At 39.5% G+C, this 20,401-nt stretch overlaps 1 protein-coding gene across 1 annotated transcript; it reads right to left on the minus strand.

Moving 5' to 3' along the window:
• Positions 1-568: 568 nt before the first annotated feature.
• sntg1 (syntrophin, gamma 1) lies at positions 569-19,249 on the minus strand. Its single transcript, XM_028427801.1, has 18 exons — positions 19,148-19,249; positions 18,433-18,482; positions 16,507-16,641; positions 15,546-15,602; positions 15,328-15,385; positions 15,211-15,254; positions 14,819-14,860; positions 14,430-14,532; positions 13,795-13,877; positions 13,345-13,475; positions 11,136-11,265; positions 7,539-7,577; positions 5,531-5,647; positions 4,004-4,075; positions 3,213-3,365; positions 2,945-3,037; positions 885-995; positions 569-799 (listed from the first exon to the last, which is right to left on the minus strand). Exons 2-18 carry the CDS (start codon positions 18,457-18,459, stop codon positions 617-619), a joined length of 1,578 nt encoding a protein of 525 aa, XP_028283602.1. The 5' UTR covers positions 18,460-18,482; positions 19,148-19,249; the 3' UTR covers positions 569-616.
• Between the last annotated feature and the right edge of the window lie 1,152 nt (positions 19,250-20,401).

The raw sequence follows: 20,401 nt of genomic DNA on the forward strand, positions 1-20,401 counted from the left end.
ACAGTAAAAACTTTCGTACAGCTGTCACTGAGTTAAAATAAAAACAAAATAAGAATCAATCTAGCTTTATCCATCAGTGCTGCCAGAAAACACCCACATAATTACATTTAGTCAAAATTAAAACAATTTGGTATTTAATGACCTGATGGGTGTTTAACTTCAGTGAAAATACTGCAATTCGATGAAAGGTTTTCACCTGCAAAGGCGTATAATCAAAGAAACACAAACGTCTTCATATCCAGTGTCCAAACTTTTCCATCTGACGTGGGGGAAAAGGGTGAAATTAGTTTAATTTTCAATAAAATTACAAAAAAGGACTGCATTTCTTTAGTGATGTGTTGATTTTTAGGATGTCTGAGAAAAGACAAGATCACTTCAAAGCATTTTGTAATCACAGGTCATGTGTCTGTCGAGTCTTTTGGTGATTATTTAGGTCCACAGTTCATTCAAGAAATCCTCAGAGATGTCAACAATCATTCACTCACAAAAAGGAGGTTTCTTTAAAACTCCGCCGGTGTCACAGTTTGAACTCCTCCCGTCCACCACTTTAGGCCACGTTTCATGATGATTTCAGTGCAGCGTCTCTTGAGAAGGCATCTGGGGGAATCAGCGCCTGTCAAGTGGCGTACTTGAGTTTAGGTGTCTGTGAATTACAGGAGAGGCTAGAAAGTGAAGGAATCCCCGTGGTCGTTGCCGTGCCTTGGCTCTCCACAAACATCGGGTCCAGACAAGCAACTTTGGCAGCAAAGAACGCGTGAATACAGTGAAGCACGGCGAAGAGGTTTGAGAACTCCAGCTCCTGAAAGTCAGCACAGGAGGAGATCATTTCTATAGCCGTGTTGCAGTTTAACATGCAGACTTAAACATGTCTCAGATTTAATTACCTTTGCTTCAATGGATTTAGAGTCTTGATTTTGGAATAAAAACTTGATTTTGCTCTTCCCGTCATCCGATGATCCTTTTAGTTGGGAGAACTTGTATCTCCACAGCACTGCCTGGAATGAAGGATAATATCAGAGTAACTTGAAAAGAAAAATACGACTATATATCTTTATTTACTCCAATCTAATTTGCGGATTCTTTCTTGTGTCACTGTTTCATGAATAATTCATGTTAAAATCCACATGGATCCAGCGAGAAATGGGGCACGTCAGCAGATCAGCCAGACAGGCGGGATTGTTGTGAGATATAAATGTGTTATTTTTGCCATTGGGAAATTTAAACAACCGCGGCAATTTCACCTGAAATAGCAGCGCTTCAATGATTCAATTAGTGCTGCAGAATAAACAAAAGCTGCACAGTGAGTCTGATCCTTTCAGACTTCTCAGCTAGACTTCCCCATAAATGTATATCGGTATAGTGTTTCTTTTAAAGAGACATTTATATTACATCAGACTGAGTAACTGATATGACAAACATCACAGCAAACACACAACTTTGTATACATTTTTTACAAGTTTACACACAAGTAAGTTCTACTGAAAACTGTGTTTGTATTAGCATTAATTCTACTGGACAGAAATATATTACACATTATTAATGTTTTCACATGTTTTTTCTTGGCTGGATCTGCTTAGCTGTGCTGACTAAAGAGGTGGAAAGGTGCTGTCCCGCCCACTCATGCTCAATGGTTGGGGGATCTTATGTCGTGTCTTAGTCTTGAAAAGATCCAGTACTCCATTTACATGTCGGAAGTGAAATTTGAGAAGATATGGGGCCCTTTTATTAATTACTTCCATACGTCTAAATTGAACTCATTTTTTCTGCTCTCGGACTTTTAAATGCTAGTCCTATCCATTTCATTACACCTTTTATTCCTAATAGAATATCCTCCTTATCTGGTCAAAATCTCCATACAACCCAACTTCCAGCTCATCACAAGGCATCAGGCGGTGCTCCAGAGGCAGCTAATGGTTGCTTTGATGGTCTCTTTGTCTCTTTGTCGAAATCAATAAACATATTTCTGATTAAAAAATGTCTGACTAAAGAATGCTACATCTTATATTTATTCTGTTATTCTACAACACTGCAACTACATGAATTAAAGCTTATTTTCTACAGCCTTACAGATTAGTTTGGTGTTGTTTGCAGGTCTTCTCAATGCAAAGTGTTTTGGTGTCAGATCTTCTGACTAGAAGATGTGTCTCTACGCACTGGCTCAAATTTCATGTATAAGTGTTTTTCTTTACATATTTTATAACTACCAGCTCACTATGAGTTTTAATATTTTAAATAATTGTGCAAGATACATAACTTTATTCTGTAGGGGGCCGCTCATGTGGGATCCCTGCCTTCTAAAATAAAACCAGAGACATGCTGGAGTATCTTTCTGTGTTCTTAGCCAGCAGATTACAGCTCTGCTTGTCGAACAGAGTTGTATTTGTGCTTCCTCCGACTGAAACTAACACTACATGGTGTCTGAAAGTTGCCAATAGCAGCTTTTAATTATGGAGTAATCCCACCGTGTGTATTGTCAGCAATTGCAGTTTACATATGGATTGTGTTTTGTGCATGTCTCTCTATAAACAATACTCTGGCAAGATTTTTTATCATCCCTGGGAGGACATTGTTGCTTCACATAGCAGAAACTAGGGCCAAAAAAATCTTAGAGAACAATATGGCAGCGCTTGTGTCCTGCTCGTCCACATAATGTGCACCAGAGGAGTCGCCTGCACGGCTCTCAGGCTTGGGGAAAGGCCAAAATGAACTGCAGGCAGAAGTGAGAGGTCTGAGTTGGGTGAGTGTGTGTGTGCCGTCAAAACAAATGTGCTCATGCTCCCAAAAAGCACACAAGGCAGAATAAGTTATAAAAAAAGAAGAGAGAAAGCTGAGGCGTTGTGATTAGATTCTTCGTACTGTGGACAATAGTGTTGTCTGAAAACTCCCACTGAGAGGATCTGTTTTCCGTATTTTTAGTGATGATAAAGGATTGTCCAACTCTCACCTTTGAAGCAGCATCAAAGCACACAAAGCCCATGCTGAAGTCAACTGTAAGTCCCATAAGGTGGCTCTCCATGATGCAGGCGTACGTTTTACACTGCAGAACAGGAGAACAAGATGTTACCCACAAGAACGTACATGAGAACACAACAGCCTCTTTTTTGCTCTACACTGCGAAATGTCACATGAGCATTATCAATCTCTGTACTAAAACAACTGAGCCGGAACCACGCGCTAGATTAAAACCATCACGATTCCCTGCACGTTCAGACCTGTATCCTCTCCACCTCCAGGAAGGTGGCCATCTGAAAAGCCTTTTCCCAGATCAGCAGCTCGCACTCCAGCTCCACGCTGAAGAACATGTCCTCCCCGGTCTCGGTCTGGACACTGAAGCAATGCTTCCTCTTATCCAAAAGGTCGTTGTCCTAAAAGAAACACAGAACAGAAGCTATGCTATGGTGCATTCAATAAAATAAAATCAAGTTTTATTAGTAACAATTACATTTACTAATAAAAAATTAATTCTTACAAAAAACAAATAGTGCAAAATATAGTATAATAATAAAAATGAGCAGCTGCTGAGGGCCATTCACTTGCATTGTCAAATATTGATATATTATTGCTACCCTCAGGCTCTGACACACTGTTGTACTGATCAGGTATGGATGTGCAGGGCGTCCCACTGCTTATTACCCAACATTAACAGCTATAAAAACAGTGCAGTGTAAAAATACAGTGAGGTCAACTTTATATATATATATATATATATATATATATATGAATCTGTATGAATGAAGTTAACCATAATGAACTTCTAAGTGAATGAATTGCAGATAAACCCTGACAGTGAAATTTTAAGTGACCTTGCACCTGCCAAGAATAACAATGTGAACCTTGAGTGTGTGTGTGGGACTCAGGAAGCACACATGCAAATAAATAAGTGAGTTATATAAGTGCCTTCCACTGATTCTGTCTGCTGCTTTATATTCTCTCTGTGTATCCACTGGGAGAGATGCTTCTCTAAAGGCTCAGGGAATACAATATAAAAAAATGTCTGCCATACCTTTAAAATCTTGCACATGATTTCATACACTGTAAAGCTTTTCTCTGCTCTGGTCCAGTCCCATGTCGTCACCTGAAAATGTCACATAAGATGTTAGGTTGGGAAAAAAAAGCACAGGATGTTCCAAGTAAAACAGCATGCATGTTTAAGAACAGGTGGATAATAAATAAAAAACAGATGAATATGTTGTGCCATGTAAATAAGCTCTACAGAAACTGTGCAGCTTGGCTCAACTTATAACGGCGGTTTTTGATGTTATGTTCTTGGAGAAACTCTGTTCCGTCAAGACCTTTTAGGAAAGGATAAGTTTCCAACTTTCCTGTATAACAACCTAATACAGGCACCATTTACCTCAATGGGGTAGGAGAATCAACATCCATTGAATCAGGTTTTGGTTTGCCAGGTTGATAATGTAAGAGCTCGCAGCTCTAAAAGAGTTCAGGGTTTGTCAATTTTCAATCATTTTCCAGTTGGTTGTTCAGAATATTACTTTATTTAAGAATAGCTGAAAAACTGCAAGATTCAATCATTTTCCATGATGATGGAGGCAGCTCTCCTGTGGACTCTGTGCATCTACCAGTGCAGATGTCCACCCCACCCACCCCCCATCAAGTCTGTTCACTCTCCTCCCCTCGGGCCAGAGGTACAGGAGTGTGAAGTGCAGGACCACCAGACTCAGAAACTCTTTCTTTATTTCTTTCTTTCCCTCCTCAACAGCTGACAGGAGTCTGTAGCAATGGACTGTACCCCGCACATACTGACATGTTTACATCCAGTAACACAGGAACTGCAACACTGTCTACTGTTCTATGCACCTTAATATTCAACATGTCATGACAGTTTTTATATTCAGTCTCTGCTGAATTTTGCAGCTGATGTAGCACACATGCACATGTATTCTCTTCTGAAATTGCTTATTCTGTTAAGTCTTTTTATAAAGAGAAACGCCACATTTCCCTTTAAATATCCTACATGCTGGATAATAGGAGCTTTACATACCTGTCGCTAAGCGATAACTGTTGAGGGCCTCAGGTACTGATGAATGGCTGTTAATTTCAATTATATTCATGACAGGTAACTAGTGTTGAATAATAAAGAAGCTGGTCATGACTCCTGAACACACAGACCCCTCTATTCCACCATCCAGTCACTCACATTAGCATTTTCCATTTATATCTGCACGTTCACGTCGAGCAGGCAATTTCAGTTATCTATCAATCTTTTCCCATCTCCAGTGCCATCGACAGCTTATCCCTCTTGTCATAATCACCTAAGTGGCTGGCAGAATGTAAACAGATTTAATGATCACCATCAATCAAGTGGAAGATCAATGCAGCACAAATGATTATGAGTGAGCAGCTTCCTTCTTTTTTTATAACAGGAAAGCTTTTTCTCCCTCAACAACACATTAGCATCCAATGAAAAATGCCCCCCTGTGGAGCTGAATGGCATCAATTCAAACACAAAAGTTTGACACTATAAAGGATCATTTGTTTTAAGATCAGTGCAGATCAATCAGAAACTTACAGGAGGGGCGGAAAACTTGAAGAGTGAGGAACCCCTTAAAGCGAGGAACTTTGGTGAGTACATTCGATCCTGAACGGAGTCCTGCTCCTTCTCGTCGACCCAGCCCATATAGATGATCTACCAGAGGGGGAAGAACAGCAGACATGAAGATAACCGCCTCACACACACACACACACACCACCTCAAACATCATATAAAATACGATTTATTTTCTCTCTCAAAAAAAGTTATACATATTTTTTTTACATCTCATGTCTTTACAGAGAGCCAATGATTTTAATTAGATTAAAAAGATTTTATCTTTAATTTATTCTGTTTTTTCACTGTCACCTTGTTTTATCTCTACATTTTAAAATGTTTTTATTCCATTCTGTTACACTCCACACTTCCTCTGCCTCATTCTCAGCATGTCATCTGTGCAGCAAATTAAGTTTGATTAACTGATTAATCTAAGACTTTATTATTGCAATAATACATCCAAATAAATGTTTTTAATTGGAAAAGATTGTCATCCTAGTTGTAATGAACTGAAAGTTATCAGTCACTGCCTGTAAAAACAATCAATTATATAAACTGGGAGGATAAGAAGCCAGTGTTGTTGATGTGGTGTGATGTTGCTGGGCTTTTTCTTGGTCAGCACCAGTTGCCAGGCAACCAGAAAAGACTCCAGGAAGTTACTGGTCCTGCAAGAAATAGTCCAACATGTAACCCTCATCAGCAAATTAGTTACTGATTTGTTGTTTTTGTACTGTGTTCTGCACAGATTAAAATGTGCACTGTTAATCAGTGAGCTTTACACATGCAGGACAGATTTTTGAAATGCTTTTCTTGCCACCGTTTTCGATCCCAGCGCTATGCTAAGCTAACAAGCTGTTGACTTTATATGTGACATACAAACATTAGAGTGATACTGACACTGCCATTCAGGGTTATCAATCAGTCCCCTCATCACAGAAAACTACAGAGAAGAATAAATCCAGTAGTCCTTCCACTGATTTGAAATGCTGTATTCAGAGGTATTTAAGATGCAGCTGCCACACTATAAAAGGTGTCCTATTTAGCATTTCAAAGCAGCCTATGAACAATTAATAAATGGTTCCTAACGCGCTGTATTGTAGTTTTGAGCAGATAAAAGGACATTTTTAAGTTTTAATTAATGTTTAACAACTCCTGCAAAGCATCCACAAACACTATAGGTGCAGTTAATGCATTATATATGCATTAAAAATATAGTTTTCCAGTCAATTTATTGTTTAAATGTCAGAGATTTACATGGATACAAACAAGTGATTGAACGCATCATGAAGATTTATGTGTTCAAGCCATTATTTCCTTCATCCCGCAGAACTACACTGTTATAATAATCAAGTGTTTAATTTGTGTAATTTGTTTGGGCATGTTGAGAAAATCAGTCTTTAAATGTGTCAAAGCCTATTCTGTCATGTTGCCCACTGCAAAGCAAAATGTTAGTATTCACAACAGGGAGACATGGAGAAAGAAAGCTTCTGCCGCAAAGACGTAATTTCACACATCAAGTGTATCACAGCATCACCGCTCATTAAAGTCAGAGTTTGATTGCAAGTAAAATGTTAGTTTGGAGATTTTCTGATGGGAAACAAGCGAGTGAAAGATTTGGCACAGAGGCGTCTCACGGTGTTTAATTTCTTAAATGAATTGTCAAGTGTATTCGCTTGTTTTTTAAAACACAGAAACATGAGTAAATAAAACAGGAAGAGAGCTCCTTGTGGCGTTTAGTCCCCGTTTTTTAGACTGAAAGATGACATTTTGAGTTAACTGACTGAAGGCACTCAAGTTGTTTTCTGATCATCTCTCAGTGGACGCACTTTAATGACGCAAACCCTGTCTTTGTGTTGCAATAGCTGGAAATAGAAGACTCCGTCCTTTCTCTGACTGACTGACCTGGTTAGATTTACCTCTGATAAAAGATAAAATATATAAAATTAGGTCACACAGACAAGACAGACGGGATCACAGAAAAACATCTTACCTGCTGGTTAACTGGAAAATTTCGGTTTATCTTCTTCACCTGTTGAATTTAACGAGAACGTCAATAACTCTGCTGCTAACGATCAGATGACAAAACACACAGTGACACCCTCTCCAAGATCATAAATTATAATATCCATGCTTAACCAGTGCACTGAAGGAAGATAGTTAGAGCTACTTCATTTATTCAATGCATGCAAATTTCAGAATGAGATAGATAGAGTCATTTCCACAAGGACCCGAGGCTCTTCCTAAAAAATCCATTTAAAAAAATCCATTCTCTCTGTGGTAATAAAAGCAAGGGGAACTACTAAGAGAGCAGTCAGGCTTCAAATTAAAACATTCTGCTCAGGTCGCAGGTATCACTCGCTCCTAATCCACACTACACTATCAATATAACTCTTTCTTAGGAGCTTGACGCCAAATTAAGCCATCCAGTCCCGATCCGTCCTCCTATAGAGGCCAGAACAAGTTGCAGCAGCTTACAGAAAAATGTTACTGAAGTTTGGGTCCAGAGGGGAAAAAAACAACAAATGTTTACTTTCAGGGGAGGAAACAGCCAGAAAACTGTCAAAAAGTGTGAGCTGGGTTTGAATATATATAGGAGCAACGACTCTGTTTGGGCTGCAGGTCTATCCTTACCCTAACTGGGAGAGGTTGAAGAGTGCAGGCCAAAAAGTTTTACACAAATTGTACACCTTTAAATCTAAAAATACAAATCTTTGACTGGAGTTTGAAGGTGACTCAGAGGTGGAAAAGTGCTGCAGAGGCTCTACCAGAAAGGTAATTCATCACAGTTTTACAGTGTTTTCACTGCTGGTCCTGTTGAAGGAAACAGCTTCAACTTAAATGATTTCACCATTTTTTTTCTTTTGCCAGGCAAACTTGACTGATTGAGATAAGCAAGTGACAAAAAGCCAGCCAGAATCAGGCTGATTTAAAATTTGATGCGAGTGGTCTGAAAATTCATTACAACATTAATCAAAGATGCAGAAACATCATAATCAGAGATGAACACTGATTTCAGACCAAAGCTCGCAGACGACAGTCAAACAGTGGAGCTGTTAATGCCACTGAAGAGCAGCTTTAAAAACTGCCACAGAATTAAATCAGGACCTCTGAGCCTCTGAGTCTCAGCAGAAAGAGTTCAGTCTGAGCTTTAAGAAGCTGGAAAAAAAGCAGAGCTGTGATAAAAGAAACCACTTTCTTTTCTATTCAAGGTCGAGGCCCACAGACGCATAACCTGATGCAGCGAGCAGACCGCTAAACAAAGAACTAATGAGTCATTGGAATGAGTCACACTTTAACTTAATTCATACATCTGATTTGATTCAGAATCACATTTGGAAGGGAGACGGCAAGAAGACTTCAGCCTACAGTATCTGCTGCTCTGCTGTGCAGCTGACTGGTGGGAGTCGTTAGGAGCAATGGAGCAAACACTTCTTTTCATAATGTTTTCATACTCCTCTCAATGATACCTTCAAATGCACCGCTAAATAAATTCAAGAGGGGTTTCATGAACAGTGGGACGGCCTCTCCAGTCAGCAGACCTGAACGTCACAGAGTGGATTTCCATCACTGCTCACAGAAATGATTCAATTTTTGACAACAGACGGATGTGTGACAGGAAAACAAGGAGTGGCACCTCTGTGCACATAAAAAATGACCTTACTCTTCATGGGGCTGTCATTTTAATTGATCGTTAGGGGTTTGTGCTATTCTTTGTCTCATTTATAAGGTCTTCTTCCTCCCATCTGAGCTATAAAAAAGTTTAAAAATTGACTGCTTAAAAAAATAACTAAATAAAAATTTTTTCAAGCTTTGTGCAACACTGGCTGCTGTTCAATCAATCAAACAATCAATAAATTAGTGTATTTGTCCCTGCAGGGTTATTGATTTTGGAGAATAGAGCTACAGAAGCACATCATGTAAAAATGAAGCAACAAGGCAAGGTAATTCAAAACAAAAACAAGTAAACATAAGAAATAAACCACATCCACATCTGTTAGATGGATTTAACATTATGCTCTCCATCCACATTTGATACATTACATACTTTGTTCGGCCTCTTATTTGAACGATCTGATGCGATGATCTGATGATCTAATGATCTTTTGCTGCATGATCTTCTTAGGATAAATTGTATTCATTTTGCTTTTTGTATTTTTTAAAAATAATGTTTTAAGACCCTTATATCAGTCCGATATTAGATTTTATACCAAGAAGAACTACACATGTTCTAACATTCTGCTTCAGTCATACTCAGTGCCAACCAGAAAACATAAAATACTTAAAATCAGTTTGTGAGTCGTGCTGGATTTTAAGGGGTCTGGTGCCAATTTGTATTTTTAATACATTTCTACATCTAATTTCACACCATGCTGTCTCAATGAAGAAACGTCTAACCTGACCTTTACCCTAATTCTTGTGTATAATTTAATGTTGCAAACTGACAAATAAAATCCAAAATATGTAGAAATGACACATGAAGCAGGATTGAAATAAAGCTCAGCTCAGCCCCAAACCTTACAAGGAAGACAGCGTGACTGAAGAAGTGTGGAGACAGTTCCAGTCTTCCTTTCATCTTTCATTCATTTCTATTATTTCTCATTTCTGAAAGGATATCTGGATGCAAATCAATCAATCTAAAGCTGAAAGAAGTGCCTGTACAGTGTAGCATAGTCAAAAATCAAAGGGGAATAAAAGATGATACCATTTTTAAAAATTAATGAAACAATAATATATATCTTCAGATTCAAACTGCTCATCCAGCAGAAGTCTGTGCATCCTACATTCATCAAGATTACCAGCTCATTCACACACCTCAGTGAATGCCAAGGCCAGAGTGAGAAATATATTCTCAATTGTTGAAGCCATTCTGGCAGTGAGTCATCAGTGTTATGTTTAGTACGTCCCTCACTTCGTCCACTCCAATTAACCAGGGCTCCATTATTCCCCCCCGAGACTCTCACACACAGCCATCACTCACTCACTCTCTCTCACACACACACTCAGCCATGCCAAGGGACACATGATAATTACAAATCCCTGTTTTCTCTGCTGCTCACTCCATGCCATACCCATGTCATGCAGATAGGCAACGCGACTGTAAGCTTGTATCTTTGTAGAGTCCGGCTTGAATCCTATTTTTAGTTTAGTTTACAGCACAGAAACAGAAGAAAATACAGCTAAATGTGCAGCTAAATGGGACAAAATGAGGCACTTTCCCTCCGACTTTGTATGAACCAGGAGAGAAAACGAAGCTTGTTAGTGGTGTTTGTATTTGACACCCCTGCTGAGCATCATCACTCATCTAGACACATAGAAACTTTTCTACATCATCCGCAGCAGAGTTCACAATAAGACATCATTATTTCTTTGTTTCTTGCTGCCTCATTTCAATGTGATATTAGATACAGATATTAGAAGGGCATATGATTGGCTAAAGGGAACACTTGTCATACAGTGTGATTACTGTAATTGGAATCTTAGGCTCTTAGAAATAAGACTGTACTGTTTCTACAGTACTTAATGAAGTGATGCTTTCAAAGGGACCTTTAGTACTTTAGACTGGGGGTGGTTATTGTTTCTTACTCACATTGTGCTTGGTGAGACCGGAAATGTTGCTCGCTATTGCCTGAAGCCAGTCCAAGCAGTCTTCAGCGGCAGGAAACTGTATCACTCCGCTGCAAACTCCATCCACAGCTATGACCTGGAAAGCATTTTTCCTGATAGAAAACAGAAAAAGAAAAAGGTCAGGGAATGAGTTTACATTTTGATTTCCCATCTTTCAGGAGGATATTGATTTGTGTTTTATGTCAAAAGCAACGATTTGCAAAGGCTGCGTCTGCAATATGTAATTAGCCAGACATTGTTACTGTGACGGGCAGAATAAACTGTGAATCTTAAACAACTGAGCACCTTGAATAAACACTTCTGACATGGAAAGTGATTTTTTTTTCCTCCTCTCAATCATTCAGAAGGTTGAAGCAAAGCAACTGGACTTGTAGAATGTAAATGCTCAGAGGAGCAGCGAAACGTCTTCAAGAGAACTCTACAAGTCCAGATGCCTCGCTTCAACCTTCTGAATGAAAATGACCTGGATGACTGAGAATCTTCATTAACATCTCCTGTCAATCAATGCTGTTATTTTACGACCATACTGTAGTGCCACTCTCCTCAGCGTCACTTCCAAGATGACAAAGTGTTTAATGAATGAATGAATCAACATTCTAGATGAAATGTCCAGGTGAAACTGAACATAATGTCAAACTTGCATAAAATGCATCAAGTATAAGGCAGGAAGTGGTAAATGTTTACTATAACAAACTGTAGCAAAGCTACATTTAATATAGATATGATTAAAATGTTCCTTATTTTATATTTCTAGCCTGTTATATTTTCTGATCACACTCTGAGCATCAGGAATGTAAACATTTTCCCTCTGGGATCAATAAAGTATTTCTGATTCTGATAAAAATGTATCCTGTACAATTTTCAGTTAATGAGTTAAAACAGGCCAAAACCACAAGTGCGGTCCATTAATGTCCAATCCACAAGATTACTGCTTCTATCATCTACAGCGTAGCAAAAAATGAAAATGCATTTATTGACAGCTTAATGGCTTATTACGTCAAGCAGCCACTATTCACTACATTAGTACAATAGTAGCAGACCTCAGTACCTCAGGGGGGAAAATGATGAATTGTTGCATTATATTTCTGGTTCCTTTTTTTTAGGAGTAACTTATTGATCGCTCATTTTTAATATTTGTCACTATGCATCTCCAAAACCCATGTGGAAAATAACACAGGTGACTGAGAGCCAGTCTACATTTTACGGCTTCCTAGTACTATATTTACCTCATTTATCTTCTTCTGTAGTGTAGCTCATAAGATGAAATTGCCCAAGAGCAAGTAAAAGTGCTGACTGATTACAAGCATTATTATGCTGCAAATTAACTGCCTGTGACAAACAGGTAGATGCAGGTCAAGGATGGGGCAGCCTGCATCATTGTGGCATAATTGTTGTGGGATTGCTTTTCATTTTTAATTGACATAACAAAAACAGAGAAGAAACACCACAAAACCTCCAAAGTCAGTCTAAGCTGCTATTGATTATCATTGTTTGTCAGGCATAAATATTTAATTGCATATAAATGCTGATTATTAGATCCATTTCTATGTGGTTCACAAACAGCAGATAGATAGAACTTCAGGCTTGAGTAATGCAGTGGGGTCCCTGCTTTGTGCCAGTTTTTCAGCATGCAGATAGCTCGCTGTAGCTGCTTTTCAGACAACAAGTTCTATTTTTGAAGAGGTGGGACTCATCACTGCAATGGAGGAGAAGCTTGAGGCAGAAGGGAGAAGTGTGCCTTCTAAAATTGCTGGTGAAAGGGTATAAACCTACCCAAGTGTGTTTGTTGTGGGTGTTTTTGAGTAAACAAAAAGCAGCACAAAGGTCACACATACATTGACAGGGTCAACAAACTACCTGGTGAGTTGACGCACTATGCTGTTTATCAACAAGGTTTTCCTAACAGCTTTCTAACCAGGCAAAACCAACTATCATAAACTGTACAAATAAGAACGTTCTAAGTGAAAGCTCCCTGGGTCTACAGGTATATTATCCACAACTAGAAAAAAAAGCATATACTGTATGGCCTATTTATAGACAGAGCATGGCAGTGTGCTCCACTTGAAAATCCCCAAGCATTTAAAAAGTAAGAGATCTCAGCACAACCATCCACCTAAAGGAAAAAAACTAGCTATGCTGGTGACACTTCAAGATGAAGTCCCACAGCTCACCTGCAGACGTCAGAGCCGGGGATGTACTGTGACAGGCGGGAGTGTAGCAGAGGAATAAGGCGCAGGTCCACCCATCTCTTTTCCCAGCGAAGCCCCGGGGATGTGGGCCAGGACGAGCAGGACAGCGTATCCTGTGGAAGTGTGAAACACAATTTAAAAGAGCTGCTCATTTCCCCACCTCGTTTACATGTCAAGACTCCTGCTGCCACCGCCACCGCCGCTGCAGCTGCTGTTGCTGTTGCTGCAGATGAGCGGGCAGACTGAGCGAGCACAAGCTACAGATTAAAGCTGATTCACTCTGCTCAACAGATAAAGATAGAGCCTCCCTGTTATCAGCCAGCTGTGACAGTTGCATGGAAACAACCTTCTGGCAATGGAAGCGTTGCTGCACGGTGACATGAGGGCAGTTACAGAGTCCGTCAGTCAAAGACAAGGCAAATGAGAAAGTACCGTATTGTTTGGATGGTAGTTCAAGTGTAGGCCGCTATCACACAGAGGGGAGGAGGTTCCACTACTCTGGTCACTGGGGATGCCTGAAAAAAACACACACACACACAAAAAGGCAATAAAAGCTCCAAACTCAGAGCGACACCTCCATCTATTGCAAGGTTTCCAACTGCAGTGAATCACAGCCATCAACAAAAGTGTGTTACTTTGTTCTGCTCCACTGTTGGCTCCGGCTCTGTGCCAATTTGTATTCAACTGACTGGCTGGATGGCCAGTCAACCTGGCCTATATACGCATATGAAAGGATTTTATAAAAGCTTTCATGTCTGATGACGGGCTAAAGCTTTCCCATGCAAGAGCAATCAATTGCACCACAATGAGCAATGTCAATTCTTTCAGCTGAGGATCTTTTGTGGAGCCGTGAGACGCGTTCTTTCCTTTGGGTTTTAGCAAAGTAGCATCTTTATTTTAGCGCTTAACCAAAAAAAAAAAAAAAGTCAAAAATATGATTTTTCTCTACGTGGCTCAAGTTTATTGTTTCCAGGCCAACCAATTCATGACAGAAAGCTAAAAATACTCCTGTTTAATTACAATAGTGTTTAAATACTTCGATCTAAGCGTGTGAGAGGTGTTCTTACATGTGCAGTCCTCACATAGGGGCAGCTTTAGGAAGGCAGGTGTCTTCTTTAAGAAAGAGACAGTGAGAGTCACTTCTTCACCAGCATTCCTCAAAACCTGGACCTGCAAAGTTAAAAAAAGGGAATATTTTTAGTGCAAGCACTGAGTTTTTTTCTGCTGATTGCTTGCTGTGATGAAACATGGTATGACAATGTCTTGCTAAGAATGGCAATCCAAGATAAGGGATTTAAACAGACTGCTCGTTTTATGCACAAGGAATAAGAAGGAATAAAAACAGAAAAAAAGTCTTAACATGTCAAAAAGATACAAATCATAAAGTGCGACAAGATAAGCTGTTAAAAGAGACGATGCGGTGTAAGACACTGTGAGATATGAGCTGACAGCTTACCACTTCCTCGTGGCGATAGCTTCTGACGTTTATTCCATTTATCTAGAAAACAACAGTAACACGGTTACCCTAAATAATACTGCTGGCATCATATCACTGTAGCTCTATCTTCAAAATGATTAATGAGGCAAAGCACAATAACTGTTATGGCATCTGCGCTGTAAACAAGAGTCCACAGTTGCCATGAACACAAGAGTGCCTTTGCCTTTTCTTCTGCAATGCATGAGCTGACAGAGTGGAGAGGGCGGAGAGTTCATTTATTTGGCTGCCATACATATACACATACATATATATATAAAAATAAAGGACATTTGCCTTTAGGGGTATTTAATAATGCATTATTAAATGTGTCTTTTTGCAGAGTATAATACAGAAATGTGTAAATGTTGTACCTGAAGGATGCCGTCTCCAATGAACAGCAGCCCAGACAGCTCAGCTGCAAACCAAAGAATTATTTTAGTTAAAACAAAACAAAGTAAAGAAATGGCAGGAATATGTCACACACTGACCTTTTTGTTCTTTTGATATTTTTGATATCACAACAGGGATTTTATGCTCTGCTCCACCCTAAAAAATACACAAATTAAACAGTATCACACAAGTGAAACAAGACACTCCAGGCCCTATAGTTGTTCCACTTTGATGAGGAGATGATCAATAACATTCGTTCAGACTTAATTTATAGAAGCTAGGTGGAGCAGCCTAATCAGCTGGGAATCTAAATTACCTTGATGCTCAGACCAAACCCTCCAATCGTCTGTCTCCTGATCGTTACAGTCCTCTCCTGCAGACGAGAAGAGACCAGTTCAGACTGATGCTGATTCATGGGAGCTTTTGTCCGAGCTAAATTATAAAAGGGTTGATGAAATTAAGCACTGTAGAAAAAATAAGCTTCTACATCTGTGTTGGGTGTGTCGTCAATAAACAGTACATGTGCTGCCAGCCAACATGACTGATTACAAACACAGAGTCACAAAAACAAATTAATTAGTGAAACTTTTCTTTCACATGCGCAAAGATTAAAGATCATTTACAGGTATATTAAATACTGGGGCACAGTTCACATATTTACCATCATACACACTCTGATGGTTAAATATCACATTAAGTGTTTCACAGTAAGAATGGGGAGCCACAGGTTTTAACAACCTGCCTGTGACAATTGCAGCAATCATTGATTTAAACAAACATTTAAACAAAGAGCATCATTCTCTGTTGGACGTTATGGATTCTTTTCCTTATTTTTGGATGACTGTTTAAGTTTAATGTTATTTTTTGTGATGACTGACAAAAGTCTACAATCAAATCACTGTATATTCCAGGACTTTCTTTGACTCCTGCCACACTAAACTTGTGTTAGTATGCCACTGCCCTTTGCATTGAATAGTACTGATGTTACTGTGGACTGACGCCTACATTTGACTAATAGCATTTTGTTAAAGGTCATGGCCTCCATAGTTTTTTAATAGGAAACTTCATATTGATTAATGTGAAGGAAAAGTTGATAATAAGTGAGTCCTAAATGTTAAACACTGAGATGCAAAACTGGTTATTGATTGTGTTTGATTTGTGAGGAGGAGATGCAGACTTGCCATTAGATCTGTGGGTTCATTGCTGCCTGGTGCTGTTTGCTACGCTCTGTGAAGTGGTCAGCATTCAATAATTAGGACAATGACTGGGTTACTTACGCTTGAGTAAAAAGGCTCTCCTGACACACAGATGACATCTTGTTCCTGAATGGTCAGAATATCTTTGGCCAAGTGTAGTCGAATATTAAACGGCTCCTCATTACCTTCTTGCATCAAATAAATCCCAGTCTTTGTCTGCGAACAGTCAGAGAGATAAAATCATTCATCATCTCTCCATGACTAAATTAACTGGCCATGAAATGAAATGTCATTGAGAATACTCGTTGCAGGATGAACATGGAAATTAGGAGACAGAGTTTTAGTGAGGTCTATTATTTCTTCTTTACTATGAACAGAACAAATAACCGTACGTGAGTGATGAACACACATTTAGACAAACAATTGATTTATGGCTTTGAGTAATGAGCGACAGTTTTAAAAAGCAGCTTTTTGTAAGTTAAACTTGAGGAAGTTACTGATAAATTAAGGAGCTGTGGCTAAAATCGAGGTCAACATTTGAATTTGTTTCTCACAGGCAAAGCGTGAGGACTCTGTGTGTGTTTCCAATGATCCGTTTAAAACATGCTCATCTGCATAAATTTGCATCCTGCATATCCTTCCCCCTCCCCAGCTAATTGTGATGCCTGTCCTGTCCTTGACTTAAAAAGGTCCAAAAAAAAAAAAAAGAAGCACCTTCACCTGACAAGACTGCTAATAGAAGAAAGCCACCAGTGTCAGCATCCTTGTCACCCAGAGATACGCCACCCATCAGTTAACAAGACAGTCGTTCATGTCGGCCCGCTATTCTTAGATAGAGCATCTCTCAAAACTGCAGGTCAAACTTGAATCAAAGTCAGTTTATAAAGGGTATTATCTTTCACCCATAATGAGGAACGTGAACAACCGAGCAGCCGCCGCCTGCGGCTGCATCATGAGGAATGAAATGAGGGAGACATTAATTCACATTATTTGAAGTAATGCATGTCTGTGCGAGAGTCATTAGCTGAGCCAAAAACGAGGGCAGTAGTAGTGGTTGTATATCAGCAGGGTCAGGCAGTGTCTCAGGTGACTGAGTATTGTGTGACCAACTGTATTTGCTCGCATTGTACATAATTAGCCTCATCTCTTGTGCTAATTTATGTTTCATTGACAATCCTTCATTGATGACAACCCCCCACCACCAGCAACATAATTACCTGCAGCATCATCTTCAAGCTGATAGCATGCACATGTTTACTGTGCACAAGACTGCAAGAAGCAGCGGACATAAACAAGACAACAACTGCTATGATGTGCTATTATTCACACAGGTTTTGGATCTGAATAAAGCTGTTGGTTTAGTCTTAGAGCATGTCTCTAGTGGCTCTTTGAGAAACAGCAGTTTTAGCAGTCGCCCTTGTTAAGATGTGAGAATAACACAGTCTGTGACACATGGCCTCTTTCCTGTCAGCCCTGTGTTGTACCCTAACTGGCTGGCCAAAGAGAGAGAGAGAGAGAGAGAAAAGAGTCCACCTTTGTTTTTGTTGTGTGTGGAAAAAAATGGAACGCCAACATTTTTTGAAAAATGAGCATCTGAACAAGACGGCCACTGATGAAAAGCTTAAGAGACAAGAATATTGTCTTATTTGAATAGAAGCAAAACTCTACACACAATGAGAATGTAGACATATTGAATGTTTCAGTTCAAGCTGCATCATCACCGTTTCTTGTTGACATCGGAGAAAATGAGCTCAGAAAGTCATGACTAAGCCATCATCAATAGTGTTCCATTGTAGAGGTTTACTTGTTGATTCAGTCATTCGTACAATGGATGGAAGCTTCACATTAAGTAGAGAGAGCTCAGATTTACTGTATGTGCTATGCTGCTGTTCCAGCCGCAGGCTTTCAGATATACTGCAATGTTTAATGCTGTTTTCCAGCGCTTGAAAATGTCGAGGCACTTTCTGTAATCACGGTCAATTGTTACATTGATTTAATCCCACCAACCTCTTCATTTGAAGTCTTGAAATCCATGTGCTACTATGCAGTGAGGGATACTGCAATGAAGAAAAACAAGACCGAGTTAGACTGTGGAGACAAATGCTTAATGACATGACCGAGTCGCTGCAGCAAAACCACACAGCAGACTTAAACCAGCATTGTTAGCAGGATGCCTATTCTCATTTTAGTTCTGCCTCTCTCATACAGAGCTCAGACCATGGAAGGAAATTGATTTTTCATTGAAATGTGCCTCTTCTAAACATGCAAAATCAAAGAAAAAAAAAAGATCACAATTGAGCAATCTCAGGAGAAAACCAGAGACCATTAGGAGTTAATGAATAATTCATTAGCAAAGGTGAGAACCCTGGTATCCTAATAAATGTTTCAATATCAAATCCAGCGTGCCCTAAAATGAACTGAAGGCTTGTCAGAGAGAGAGAGAGGGAGACAGTACCACAATAAAAGCACCGCAGCCATGGAGGTATTGTGGTTAAGAAAATAAAGGAGCGGTACCATCAATAAAAACCACATCTGACTTACAGGCAGATACACTAGTATTCTCAGGGAATGTCATGTGAAAGCCTCATTTACATAAACCAGTTCCACTCAGTTTTAATCAGACCCGACTGCTGCCTGACTTGACAAAATGATTCCAGAACAAAAATGGCTCAGAGTTGATTTGCAGGACCTGAGGTGCAGAGAGAAAGGGGGGGGGTCGTACCTTAGCAGAAAGGCCCCCAGCTCTTTGCGTGGCGAGGTCTAGCCATCGAGCAGTGAGTTGATCCCTGATTTGAGCTGCAGCAGAGGGCCTTCCAGAATCATGGCTGTCTGTATTGGACGGTGGGAAAGCGAGGCTGTCACTCCTCCTGGCTCGCTGTGGGGGTGTTGCAGGATTATTCCCAGTGGGAGCTGGAGGGCAGCGTGAGGCTATCGCGCAGCGAAGCTTCTCTCCTGGAGGTCCCTGATCGGTGGCCGTGCTGCAGTAACAGGAGGAGGCTGTGACTAAGGTATCATCCTAAAACCACTCGAGACCTGGAACAAACAAAAAATAAATAAATAAAAAGCTCCTCTTCAGAGCTGTATATTGTTAAATCTACGCTTCTGATCTGACAACCAGGCTGCAATACAGACAAGTGTGTTTTCAGTTTACCTGCTGCACACACACAGTGATGTTAAATAAGGAGTCATTCACAGATTTATTTCCAAAATTAGCACCTGGTACAAAGAATGTATGGGACTCAAACACAGAGCTGTGAATGCTGTTCCTCAGCCTGTGATGAAGGATCCTCTCAAATACTTATATAAATAAAAAAAACCTGTAGATTCATGTGCATGAATACCAAATGCAATTAAATCATATTCTTCCATTTTCTTGGATTTTTGTATGCCAAGCACAAACGACTCTTTCAAGGCGTTTATTAGGATCCAATAGCACACCCTTGAAATCCTTCTCATTAGTATGCATTGTTGGTTTATTGCCACTTTTTGTTGTTGAGCAGTTGTGTTGCTACTATGATCATTGTTCTACAGGATCAAAAAGAACGTACAGTATCTGCATTTCTGGCTACATTTCATGCATAAATCATTGACTCCCGATTATACAGCACAAGTAGCCTCAGTGAAATTTGCAAATGTGTTTGTTAAGCACTGAGAGGGTAACGAGTGCAAGTGAATCAGAGGACCTTTAAAGAAGAGAAGCTGAATTAAAACAGCAACTGTCAAAAGTTCTGACCCTCAGAAAACTCCAGAGTTTCACTAAAACATTAATATTAGATATATGTCATTATCCTTTAAGCAACATTTCATCTACATCAATACATTTCATTGGGAAAGTTTGACCCTGATTGTAAACATTTGTTAGCTTGTTTTTCTTCTGTGTCAAATTTTCTGGACATTAAGCATTTTCAGCTCTTGGACTCTTGGACATATTTTTATAATTAGCTTATTTTCTATGTAGTCGATTGTATAATGATAT

This window comes from Parambassis ranga, chromosome 17 (assembly GCF_900634625.1).
Source record: "Parambassis ranga chromosome 17, fParRan2.1, whole genome shotgun sequence".
NCBI classification, from domain to species: domain Eukaryota; kingdom Metazoa; phylum Chordata; class Actinopteri; family Ambassidae; genus Parambassis; species Parambassis ranga.

Coding starts and splice junctions, on each gene's coding strand:
- sntg1 (XM_028427801.1), bottom strand. CDS start 18,459: ATGGATTTCAAGACTTCAAATGAAGAG. Junction 14,861..15,210: donor TTGGAGACGGCATCCTTCAG/GTACAACATTTA, acceptor GTTGTTTTCTAG/ATAAATGGAATAAACGTCAG. Junction 5,648..7,538: donor ATTTTCCAGTTAACCAGCAG/GTAAGATGTTTT, acceptor CCCCTCTGGTAG/ATCATCTATATGGGCTGGGT.